Here is a 13,193-nt window from a genome sequence, read left to right on the forward strand (position 1 = left end):
ACAGGATGACTTTTTTTATCAACTCATGTGATGGTCACAAGAAATGGAGAAGCCACGAAAGAGAAGACAGGATTCACTAGACAATGATGCTTGGAAGGGTAGAAAGAAAAAGGAAACTAAACAAGATGAACTTGAACTCTTAACGCCACACAGCAAATACAATATAATAGGCATAATTGGATGAGTCTCATGCTCTGAATACATCAACAGACACTTTACAGCCACAGGATGACTTTTCTATTGACTCATACGAGACGGGGAAGCCACAAATTGGCTGTAAAAAATGCATTCCTTTTTCCTGTGACCTTAAACGAGGAAAAATAAGTCGGGCTCCTGGCATCTTGGAAGTTTTAAGTAAATTCACTGCGGCGTAAGCTTTTACAGTCCAGCGCTTGCCTTCATCAGATGGAATTATAATTAACAGCGAGGCCACGCAGCTGTGAAATCTGTGACATTTTCTAGGTTAAGCTCAAAAGTACACAATGCATGTGTTTCGGTGTGCGCGCAAAGATTGGTTTAGGGCTAATGGCTGGGTTTGCATAGGGCCAAAAAGGCTGGGCTCGAGCACTTGGATCGTTCCGTCCAAGGCGCTTGCAATTCCTCAACACGAAAGACCTTTGAAGCCCAACGCGGGCTTCCTTTGCCCTTTCTTAAAGCGTCCCTTCAGGTGCAAAGGCACGAACCCCCCATTAACTAATAAGGACCCAAGTGGGGAGCTGGCATTTCCGAGCTGGGAAATGAACAAACGGAAGGCCAAAGATCATTACCCAGAATGGCAGCAACGGGAAAGAAGGAACAACACGGGAGGGAAGAGAGATAAGGTTGAGTCCAAGAGCTGGTTGCCGTGACAACCGCAGAGCATCCGCGCATCTGAGCATCCGCACTGGAGCTCCTGAAAGAAGAAGGGAAGGGTTGGGCCAGCTATAGGGAAGGCTGCTTGGAAGGTCGAGATCGAAATTGGGATTCCACGCATAGGCTTCTGACCTAAATCAGCTCATTCATTACCCGGCTAGAGTAGACTCATTGAACGAAGAGTACCCATCTTAATTGATTCAATGGGGTTTCCGCACTAACTGAGACTAACCTATTTGATCTGGGCCTTTGTCAGATTTCAAGGGTCATCAGGCTAAAGGGAGGAATCTCAGGTCGAGAGCGCTGCCTTGAAACCAATGCTTACGCACATTTATATGTAACTAGCTGTACCCTGTCACGCGTTGCTGTGGCCTATAGTAAATCTTTTCAAAGTAGAGGTAGATATCTGGAGTATTATGAAAGAGAGGTACCTATTCCTTCCCCCTTTTCTCCCCCTTTCTCTCCTTTCTTCCTTATCTACCTCCTTCTTTCCTTCTTTCCTTCTTTCCTTCTTTCCTTCTTTCCTTCTTTCCTTCTTTCCTTCCTCCTTTCCTTCCTTCCTCCTTTCCTTCCTTCCTCCTTTCCTTCCTTCCTTCCTTCCTTCCTTCCTTCCTTCCTTCCTTCTTTCCTTCCTTCCTTCCTTCCTTCCTTCCTTCTTTCCTTCTTTCCTTCCTTCCTTCCTTCCTTCCTTCCTTCCTTCCTTCCTTCCTTCTTTCCTTCTTTCCTTCCTTCCTTCCTTCCTTCCTTCCTTCCTTCCTTCTTTCCTTCTTTCCTTCTTTCCTTCCTTCCTTCTTTCCTTCCTTCCTCCTTTCCTTCCTTCCTCCTTTCCTTCCTTCCTCCTTTCCTTCCTTCCTCCTTTCCTTCCTTCCTTCCTTCCTTCCTTCCTTCCTTCCTTCCTTCCTTCTTTCCTTCCTTCCTTCCTTCTTTCCTTCTTTCCTTCTTTCCTTCCTTCCTTCCTTCTTTCCTTCCTTCCTTCCTTCCTTCCTTCCTTCCTTCCTTCCTTCTTTCCTTCTTTCCTTCCTTCCTTCCTTCTTTCCTTCTTTCCTTCTTTCCTTCCTTCCTTCCTTCCTTCCTTCCTTCCTTCCTTCCTTCCTTCCTTTCCTTCCCTTCCTTCCTTCCTTCCTTCCTTCCTTCCTTCCTTCCTTCTTTCTTTCTTTCACTCCTTGGTTTCATCCTTCTCTCTTTCCTTCATTCCCTCCCCCTTTCTTCCTTTGCCTCCTTTCTTCCCTCCATGTTTCCTTCCTTCTTTCACTTTTTATTTTCTTTTCTCCTTCCTTCTTTATCTCTTTCCTGCCTTTCCTTCCTTTTATTTTTCTTTCCTTTCTACTTTCTCTTCTTCCTTCCTTCGGTACCTCTTTCTTTCCTGCCTTCCCTCCTTCCTTTCTTCCTTCCCATTGCTTACCAAACCCTTCTCGTGCTTTATGTTGGGTCTTTGGAGTCCTGTGTGCCACGTTTGGTTTAATTCAATCGTTGGTGGAGTTCAGAATGCTTTGATTATAGGTAAACTATAAATCCCAGCAGCTTCAATGGAGGGGGGTGGGAGGAGGAGTGCAGGGGTGGGGCGTCGGTGGGTGTGGGTGGGGCTTTGGCAGAGGGGGGTGGGAGGAGGAGGAGTAGGAGTGCAGGGGCGGGGTGTCATTGGTTGTGGGCGGGGCTTCGGCAGAGGGGGGTGGGAGATGCGGAGAGTGCGTTGGCCGTTTGGCCATGTGTGCGCGCCTGGGACTTTGCGCCATTGCGCATGCTCAGTTGTTTTGTCCTTTTGTGAGTGTGTTGTTGTGTTGTTTTTTATTTTGATTCGATTTGTTTGTATCTTGTGGGTTGAGGTATGTGCATGGGAATTTTGGTTAATTTTCGTTGGGGGGGTTTTGAGTTTTGCTGTCCCGTTGGACGCCCCTTACAGATTTATATATATAGATTTTTTTCACTTCCTTCCCGCGACATGGTGATTTGCATTTGAATTGTGTGCTGTGTACAGCTGTGATTGATGCTTAATGTATCATACTTAATGGCACCAAAAGGAGCTTAATGTATCATGCAGAATGGCATCAGTCTTGTAATATCGACAGGGCCAATTGTTTGAGCTCTGAAATCCCATGTTGTAGCTAAAGTGGCAGCTATGACACTCGTTCTGTTAACACGCTATGGGTTTCGGGGATCTAGGTCTAAAGAAGTGAGAAGGGTTAGGGGCAGCCAAGAAGAACCAGGAAGCCAGGCCTGTAGGGAAGTCAATAGTAGGATCAAAGATGGGGTCAGCACTCAAGGGACTGGGTTTTCACTTGGAAATAGGAAAGTCTAAGAGCAACCAAGAACAACCAGGGAGTATGACCTGTAGGAAGATCAAAGATGGTGTCAACACTCAAGAGAATAGGCTTTGACTGTTGGAAATAGGAAGGTCTAGGAGCAACCAAGAACAACTGGTGAATCTGGCCTGCTGGAAAGTCAATGACAGGATCAAAGATGGCGTCAACAGTCAAGAGAATAGGCTTTGACTGTTGGAAATAGAAAGGTCTGAGAGCAACTAAGAATAATTGGTGAGTACAGCCTGTAGGGAAGTCAATGACAGGATCAAAGATGGCATCAAGACTCAAGAGAATGTTGACTGTTGGAAATAGGAAGGTCTGGGAGCAACTAAGAATAATTGGTGAGTATGGCCTGTTGGGAAGTCAATGGTAGGATCAAAGATGGCGTCAACACTCAAGAGAATAGGCTTTAGCTGTTGGAAATAGGAAGGTCTAGGAGCAACCAAGAACAACCAGGGAGTATGACCTGTAGGGAAGTCAATGATAGGATCAAAGGTGGCGTCAACACTCAAGAGAATGTTGACTGTTGGAAATAGGAAGGTCTGGGAGCAACTAAGAATAATTGGTGAGTATGGCCTGTTGGGAAGTCAATGGTAGGATCAAAGATGGCATCAACACTCAAGAGAATGGGCTTTGACTGTTGGATATAGGAAGGTCTGGGAGCAAGAACAACTGATGAATCTGGTCTTTTGGGAAGTCAATGGTAGGATCAAAGATGGCGTCAACAGTAAAGAGAATGGGCTTTGGCTGTTGGAAATAGGAAGGTCTGGGAGTAACAAAGAATAATTGGTGAGTATGGCCTGTTAGGAAGTCAATGGTAGGATCAAAGATGGCATCAACACTCAATAGGCTTGACTGTTGGAAATAGGAAGGTCTGGGAGCAACTAAGAATAATTGGTGAGTAAGTATGGCCTGTAGGGGAGTCAATGGCAGGATCAAAGATGGCGTCAACAGTCAAGAGAATGGGCTTTGACTGTTGGAAATAGGAAGGTCTAGGAGCAACCAAGAACAACCAGGGAGTATGACCTGTAGGGAAGTCAATGGTAGGATCAAAGATGGCGTCAACACTCAAGAGAATGGGCTTTGGCTGTTGGAAATAGGAAGGTCTAGGAGCAACCAAGAACAACCAGGGATTATGACCTGTAGGGAAGTCAATGGTAGGATCAAAGATGGCGTCAACAGTCAAGAGAATGGCCTTTGACTGTTGGAAATAGGAAGGTCTAGGAGCAACCAAGAACAACCAGGGATTATGACCTGTAGGGAAGTCAATGGTAGGATCAAAGATGGCGTCAACACTCAAGAGAATGGGCTTTGACTGTTGGAAATAGAAAGGTCTAGGAGCAACCAAGAACAACCAGGGAGTATGACCTGTAGGGAAGTCAATGTTAGGATCAAAGATGGCGTCAACACTCAAAAGAATGGGCCTTGACTGTTGGATTTAGGAAGGTCTAGGATCAACCAAGAACAACTGGTGAGTCTGGCCTGTAGGGAAGTCAGTGGTAGGATCAAATATGAAGTCAATAGTCAAGTGAAAGCATCTACTCACATTGTATTTTGGAAATAGGAATGTCTAGGAGCAAACCAAGAAAAAGTAGTGAAACCAATGAAAGGACCAAAGATGGAGTAAACCAACAATATTGAAGGACAACTCAAGGAAATATGATGAGAGGGCAGGAAGTATTGATAGCCCAAGCTCTCTTGATGCATTCCTACCCAGAAGGCGCCAATGGCCCACCTTGGTAGAAGGTGTCAATCAAAGACCAGAGAAGGTTGTAATTCGATGTCTGGCAACATGGAGCAACAGCTCTTCCTGGAACAACTGGACTAAGATTGGTGCCCATGTATCCGTTCAAAGAGGTCCAGAAGCTGCCAATGGTACATAAAATGCTCACAATAGCAGCTGGTTCTGAAGCTCTCCCTCCCTCCCCTTTCCAACAACGGAGGAACTCATTTGTCAACTCCAGGTTTCTCCGCAGCAAACGAAGCGACTCAGTAAATATAAATGGCAACATCTGTTCCGCGCTGTTCCCTGGCACCGGGGCTGGCCCTGACTCAAGCTCTACTCCTCTCCAAAAACAACTTAAGATGGAAACCTGGCTTCTTGGCGGAGTGTAGACACAATCTGCTGACCCAGTGCCTCCTTGCAGAACGCGTTTCTGGAGCAGGATGGCCAGGGACAGCTGGTGTTGATACGCTTTGTGTGTGCTTTGGCCAGGTCCCTCTTCTTTATTTTTAAGCACATTGCAACGGCGGTGCCAACAACGGATGCCAGCGGCCCAACGCGCATACAGATCCATAGGCAATGAGACTGACTACAGCATCTATATGTTCATATGCATGAACTGTGATAGTCGGATTTAGAGTCAGACAAACATCTCCCCATCTCCGGACGGAACAAAACAGATGCTTGGCTATATCAGAGGCAAAAAACCTTTAAAGAACTATTTGAGGTGTTGAATGTTTTGAGAGAAAGGTTGTTAGCGGTTGACTCCCATGTTTAAGGAGCTCCACTGGCTACCGTTTATTTTCCAGTCCCAATTCAAGTTACGGGTTATCACCTACAAAGCCCTAAATGGTTTGGGACCTGCCTACCTTCGTGACCGTATCTCTCTCCACGTACCAACCCAGGCCCTTAGATCTTTGGGGGAGGCCCTCCTTTCACCCCTACCAATCTCACAAGTTCGTCTTGTGGGCACAAGGGACAGAGCCTTCTCCTCTGTGGCTCCCTGACTTCGGAACTCATTACCTAGAGCAGTGTTTCTCAACCTGGGGGTCGGGACCCCTGGGGGGGTCGCAAGGGGGTTTCGGAGGGGTCACCAAAGACCATCAGAAAACACAGTGAATTCTGTTGGTTATGAGGGTTCTGCGTGGGAAGTTTGGCTGAATTGTATTATTGATGGGCTTCAGAATGCTTTTTGATTGTAGGTGAACTATAAATTCCAGCAACCACAACTCCCAAATGTCAAGATCTATTTTCCCCCAACTCCACCAGTGTTCACATTTGGGCATATTGAGTATTTGTGCCAATTTTCGTCCAGATCCATCATTGTTTGAGTCCACAGTGATCGCTGGACGTAGGTGAACTACAACTCTAAAACCAAAGGACACTGCCCACCAAACCCTTCCAGTATTTTCTGTTGATCATGGGAGAACTATGTGCCAAGTTGATGCATCAAGTTTGAATGCAATATTCCTGCTTCTTGGCAGGGGGTTGGACTGGATGGCCCGTGAGGTCTCTTCCAACTCTTTGGGCATATTGAGTATTTGTGCCAATTTTGGTCCAGATCCATCATTGTTTGAGTTCACAGTCCTCTCTGGATGTAGGTGAACTACAGCTCCCAAACTCAAGGTCAATGCCCACCAAACCCTTCCAGTATTTTCTGTTGGTCATGGGAGTTCTGTGTGCCAAGTCTGCATCATTGGTGGAGTTCAGAATACTCTTTGATTGTAGGTGAACTATAAATCCCAGCAACTACATCTCCCAAATGACAAAACCAACCCCCTGCAACCCCACCAGTATTCAAATTTGGGCGTATTGGGTATTTGTGCCAAATGAATGAAAATTTCTCCTGCAATGATCATAACATTAGCAAAATGGCAGTTATAAAATAATGTTGTGGTTGGGGGTCACCACAACATGAGGAACTGCATTAAGGGGTCGCAACATTAGGAAGGTTGAGAAACACTGACCTAGAGAGATCAGGAAAGCCCCTTCACTAGAAACGTTCAAAAAGGACCTTAAAACCTGGCTCTTCCGCGGTGCCTTTGGCGAGTAGGTGCACAATATGACTCCACTGCATCCCTCAACGCTCTTCCCACTGAAATACACACCCACCAAATGGGAAGTTTAGATTCACAACGCTGTGCGTTTTTATGAGCTCCCTGCAAATAACTTGATCCTATTTTTATCTCATTAGAGTTTTTTTAATCGTTTTATCCTGTACATGTGGCCCGCCCATTGTTATTGTGATTGTGTTTATTGGAATGTTACTTTATGATTGTGTTTATAATTTTTTTTCTTTCCTTTCTTTTATGTAATTTTGATTATGTTGTTTATTGTTTATGCTTTGGTTTTGTCTTGTAATATGTTGTCCAGGCTTGGCCCCATGTAAGCCGTTCCGAGTCCCCATTGGGGAGATGGTGGCGGGGTATAAATAAAGATTATTATTATTATTATTATTATTATTATTATTATTATTAGATAATGCATTGTATGCATTGGCTGTAATCCTATTGTGCTATACTGGTAGAAAATACCGTTCTAATGGACATGCGGTCACACACCTACTGAAAGGTTAAGTGGCCAATTGCAAACAAGCAAGGGTTCTCATTCCTACCCTGGACATCATTCCACTGGGATATATACACTCCACTTGCCTTTTCCCCAACAGATCTCAATGCAGATACCCTCACTTATTGACTTTGCATTTGCAAGGCTATTCAATGCTAATCAAGCTGGCCAAATGCAACATTCACACTTGCCTTCAATGGACAAGACTTCTTTCTCCCACCCTGGACATCATTCCACAGATATATAAACCCCACTTGCATAGTTTCCAACAGACCTCATAACATATTGTCGAAGATTTCCATGGCTGGAATCTTCGACACTGTAAGCCGCCCTGAGTCCCCCCCCGGAGTGAGAAGGGCGGGGTATAAGTAAATGAAATAATAATAAATAATAAATAAAATCACAGAGTTGTTGTATGTTTTTCGGGCCATATGGCCATATTCTAGAACAGTGTTTCTCAACCTAGGGGTCGGGACCCCCGGAGGGGTCGCGAAGGAGTGTCAGAGGGGTCGCCAAGGACCATCAGAAAACACAGTATTTTCTGTTGGTCATGGGGGTCTCTGTGTGGGAAGTTTGGCCCAATTCTATCATTGTTGGGGTTCAGAATGCTCCTTGATTGTAGGTGAACTATAAATCCCAGCAAGTACAACGCCCAAATATCAAGATCTATTTTCCTCAAACTCCACTGCTGTTCACATGTGGGTATATTGAGTATTTGTGCTAAGTTTGGTCCAGATCCATCATTGTTTCAGTCCGCAATTTTCTCTGGATGTAGGTGAACTACAACTCCTAAACACCAGGTCAATGCTTACCAAACCCTTCCAGTCTCTTCTGTTGGTCATGGGAGTTCTGTGTGTCAAGTTTGGTTCTATTCCATCATCAATGGAGTTCAGAATGCTCCTTGATTGTACGTGAACTATAAATCCCAGCAAGTACAACTCCCAAATCTCAAGGTCTATTTTCCCAAAACCCCACAAGTATTCACATTTGGGCATATGGAGTATCCGTGCCAAGTTTGGTCCAGATCCATCATTGTTTGAGCCCACAGTGCTCTCTGGATGTAGGCGAACTACAACTCCAAAACTCAAGGTCAATGCCCACCAAACCCTTCCAGTATTTTCTGTGGTCATGGAAGTTCTCTGTGCCAACTTTGGTTCAATTCCATTGTTGTTGGGGTTCAGAATGCTCTTTGTTTACAGGTTAACTATAAATCCCAGCAACTACAACTCCCAAATGACAAAATCAATCCCTCCAATCCCAACCCCACCAGTATTCAAATTTGGGCGTATCGGGTATTTGTGCCAAATTTGCTCCAGTGAATGAAAATACATCCTGCAAATCATTATTTACCTGGCAATTCATAATGTTAGGGTTATGGTTGGGGGTCACCACAACATGAGGAACTGTACTAAGGGGTCACGGCATTAGGAAGGTCGAGAACCACTGTACTAGAAGCATGGCCATATAGCCTGAAAAACCTACAACAACCCAGATCTCACAACCTCTGAGGATGCCTGCCATAGATGTGGGTGAAATGTCAGGAGAGAATGCTGCGGGAACATGTCCAGACAGCCCAGAAAACTCACAAATGTTTCATACCTGGAAGGAAGAGCTTGGAGTTATGGGAGACCATTGATCAAAATAGGATTGGAAATGACAAAGGGGCCACACTCACACATCACGTTGAGGAAGATGTTGCCGGACGCTAGTACCACCTTCTCCCGGGTTGCTCGGTCGTAAATCCCGACGTGGCACTCATAGGGGCCGTTGTCCGAGATCCGGACCTCTGGAAGCCTGGGAGGAAACAGGGAAAAGAGACAATGTGAGGAAGAGCAGAAACCACCTTTTGACATCCTTGAATTGTGATGACATTTTCACACCTTTGCTATTGAACTCTGTCAACGCTAACCATGTCAACCATCTCAAGACACAAACATATCTCCCCAAATTGGAAAAGAGTAGTTGTCATTCTCTCCTCCAAGGGAAACATCTCCAGATCCTTCAGCTGCTCCTCAGAGGGATTCCTAGTTTTCCAGACGATCTAATGGGTGGAAACATCCTGCGGCTCCTCAACGATGACATGATGGCAACAGTCTTGGACAGCAGTGGCTCCCAAAGTGACCCATTTAAGGTGGAATCAGGTGTCAAACAGGGATGTGTTATTGCTCCAACTCTATTCTCCATCTTCATCGCTATGATACTTCACCTTGTTGATGGGAAGCTTCCCACCGGAGTGGAAATCATCTATCGGACAGATGGCAAGCTATTCAACCTCAGCAGACTGAAAGCCAAAACCAAGGTTACAACAACAGCTGTTATAGAACTCCAGTATGCTGGTGACAATGTCGTCTGTGCGCATTCAGAAGAAGATCTACAAGCCACTCTAAACACCTTCTCAGAAGCATATGAGAAGCTCGGCCTGTCACTGAACATTGAGAAAACCAAGGTGCAGTTCCAGCAGTCGCCAGCCAATCCCTCTCCAATGCCAGTAATACAACTTAATGGTGTCACATTAGAAAATGTGGACCATTTCCGCTACCTTGGCAGCCACCTCTCCACCAAAGTCAACATCGACGCTGAAATACAACACCGCCTGAGCTCTGCAAGTGCAGCATTTTCCAGAATGAAGCAGAGAGTGTTTGAGGACCGGGACATCCGTAGGGATACCAAGGTGCTTGTTTATAAAGCTATTGTCCTCCCAACCCTGCTCTATGCCTGTGAGACGTGGACTGTCTACAGACGTCACATGCAGCTCCTGGAACGTTTCCATCAGCGCTGCCTCCGGAAAATCCTGCAAATCTCCTGGGAAGACAAGCGGACAAACATCAGTGTGCTGGAAGAAGCAAAGACCACCAGCATTGAAGCGATGGTCCTCCAACATCAACTCCGCTGGGCCGGCCACGTTGTCCGGATGCCTGACCACCGTCTCCCAAAGCAGTTGCTCTACTCCGAACTTAAGAATGGAAAACGGAACGTTGGTGGACAGGAAAAGAGATTTAAAGATGGGCTCAAAGCCAACCTTAAAAACTCTGGCATAGACACTGAGAACTGGGAAGCCCTGGCCCTTGAGCGCTCCAGCTGGAGGACAGCTGTGACCAGCAGTGCTGCAGAACTTGAGGAGGCACGAGTGGAGGGTGAAAGAGAGAAACATGCCAGGAGGAAGGCGCGTCAAGCCAACCCCGACCGGGACCGCCTTCCACCTGGAAACCAATGCCCTCACTGCGGAAGAAGATGCAGAGCAAGAATAGGGCTCCACAGCCACATACGGACCCACAAGGAAACCCATAATGGAAGACCATCTTACTCGTCCAACGAGGGATCGCCTAAGTAAGTAAGTAAGTAAGTAAGTAATGTTTTGATGGCCTTTGATCCTTCAAACGGAAAATGTGTATCTACTGTGGCTGCTTGAAACAGTGGGTGGCTTTTGAATGCACCTTTTTTTCAGACTCCGTTCTGATAATCTGTTTTCAAAAAATGTTTTCATCTGTTTATATTTAATGGCTTAAACAATGCTTTTATCTCCCTGAGAACTCCTGGTGGGCCGGGAAGCAATAAAGACGTGATTGAGCTTTTTTTGTTTTGTTTTTCAAGGTCTAAGAATAGCTTTGAGTTAAGAATATGGAAGTCATGACCTTGTGTTCAAGAGGGAAAGAAAAGAGGAGGAAGAGAAGGAAGAGGAGGAGATGTGAAAATGAGGAGGAGGAAGAAGAGAAGAGGTGAGAAGGAGGAGGAGAGGAGGAAGACAAGGGGTGAAGAGGAGAAGAGGAAGATGAGGAGGAGCGGATGAGGTGAAGAGGAGGAGGAAGAGGAGGGAAGGAGAAGGAGAAGAGGAGGAGGACAGGAGGGAGAAGATGAGGAGGTACAGGAGTGGACGAGGAAGGAGAGAAGAGATGAAGAGAAAGAAGAAGAAGAAGAGGAGGAAGACGAGGGAAGGAGGAGGAGAGGAGGAAGACGAGGGGTGAAGAGGAGGAGGAAGAGGAAGATGAGGAGGAGTGGATGAGGAAGAACCAAAAAGGTGAAGAGGAGGAAGAGGAAGACAGGACAAGGAGGAGAAAGAAAGGAGGAAGAGGTGAAGAGGAGGAGGAAGAGGAGGGAAGAAGAAGGAGAACAGGAGGAGGACAGGAAGGAGAAGATGAGGAGGCGCAGGAGTGGACGAGGAAGAGGAGAAGAGGTGAAGAGAAAGAGGAAGAAGAGGAGGAAGAGGAGGGAAAGAGGAGGAGAGGAGGAAGAGAAGGGGTGAAGAGGAGGAAGAGGAAGACAGGACAAGGAGGAGAAAGAGAGGAGGAAGAGATGAAGAGGAGGAGGAAGAGGAGGGAAGGAGAAAGAGAAGAGGAGGAGGACAGGAGGGAGAAGATGAGGAGGTACAGGAGTGGACGAGGAAGAGGAGAAGAGGTGAAGAGAAAGAGGAAGAAGAAGAGGAGGAAGAGGAGGGAAGGAGGAGGAGAGGAGGAAGACAAGGGGTGAAGAGGAGGAAGAGGAAGATGAGGAGGAGTGGATGAGGAAGAACCAAAAAGGTGAAGAGGAGGAAGAGGAAGACAGGACAAGGAGGATAAAGAGAGGGGGAAGAGGTGAAGAGGAGGAGGAAGAGGAGGGAAGGAGAAAGAGAAGGGGTTGAAGGACAGGAGGGAGAAGATGAGGAGGAGAAGATGAGGAGGAAGTGGACGAGAAAGAGGAGAAGAGGTGAAGAGAAAGAAGAAGAAGAGAAGGAAGAGGAGGGAAAGAGGAGGAGACGAGGAAGACAAGGGATGAAGAGGAGGAGGAAGAGGAAGATGAGGAGGAGCAGATGAGGAAGAACAGAAAAGGTGAAGAGGAGGAAGAGGAAGACAGGACAAGGAGGAGGAAGAGAGGAGGAAGAGATGAAGATGAGGAGGAAGAGGAGGGAAGGAGAAGAGGAGGAGAAGAGGAGGGAGAAGATGAGGAGGTACAGGAGTAGACGAAGAAGAGGAGAAGAGGTGAAGAGAAAAAGAAAGAAGAAGAGGAGGAAGAGGAGGGAAGGAGGAGGAGAGGAGGAAGACAAGGGGTGAAGTGGAGGAAGATGAGGAGGAACGGATGAGGAAGAACCGAAAAGGTGAAGAGGAGGAAGAGGAAGACAGGACAAGGAGGAGAAAGAGAGGAGGAAGAGGTGAAGAGGAGGAGGAAGAGGAGGGCAGGAGAAAGAGAAGAGGAGGAGGACACGAGGGAGAAGATGAGGAGGTACAGGAGTGGACAAGGAAGAGGAGAAGAGGTGAAGAGAAAGAGGAAAAAGAAGAGGTGGGAAAGAGGAGGAGAGGAGGAAGACAAGGGATGAAGAGGAGGAAGAGGAAGATGTGGAGGAGTGGATGAGGAAGAACCAAAATGGTGAAGAGAAGGAAGAGGAAGACAGGACAAGGAGGAGAAAGAGAGGAGGAAGAGGTGAAAAGGAGGAGGAAGAGGAGGAGGACAGGAGGGAGAAGATGAGGAGGTGCAGGAGTGGACGAGGAAGAAGAGAAGAGGTGAAGAGAAGGAGGAAGAGGAGGGAAGGAGAAGAGGAAGAGGAAGAGAGGAGAGGAGGAGGAGTGGATGAGGAAGAGGAGGAGAAGAAGGAAGAGGAAGGAGAAGACAGTATATGATGTGGAGGAAAAAAAGGAGGAGAGGAAGAAGAGGTAAAGAACAGGAGGAAGACGATGAGAGGAGAAGACAATGAGGAAGAGGAGAAGAGGAGAAGAGGCGAAGAGGAAAAGAAGAGAGAAGGAGGATGAAGAGGAGCGAAGGAGAAGGAGAGGAGGAAGATG

The 13,193-nt window shown here is 46.6% G+C and overlaps 1 protein-coding gene across 1 annotated transcript in view; it reads right to left on the reverse strand.

Moving 5' to 3' along the window:
* Window positions 1-13,193, reverse strand: part of IGSF21 (immunoglobin superfamily member 21) — a 251,962-nt gene that overhangs the window by 55,632 nt on the left and 183,137 nt on the right. Inside the window, exon 4 of the mRNA XM_067472731.1 lies at window positions 9,119-9,237. Within this exon, the coding sequence (XP_067328832.1) occupies window positions 9,119-9,237 (119 nt within the window). The remainder of the gene's footprint in view (window positions 1-9,118; window positions 9,238-13,193) is intronic.

The sequence above is a fragment of the Anolis sagrei genome, chromosome 13, assembly GCF_037176765.1.
Source record: "Anolis sagrei isolate rAnoSag1 chromosome 13, rAnoSag1.mat, whole genome shotgun sequence".
NCBI lineage: Eukaryota > Metazoa > Chordata > Lepidosauria > Squamata > Dactyloidae > Anolis > Anolis sagrei.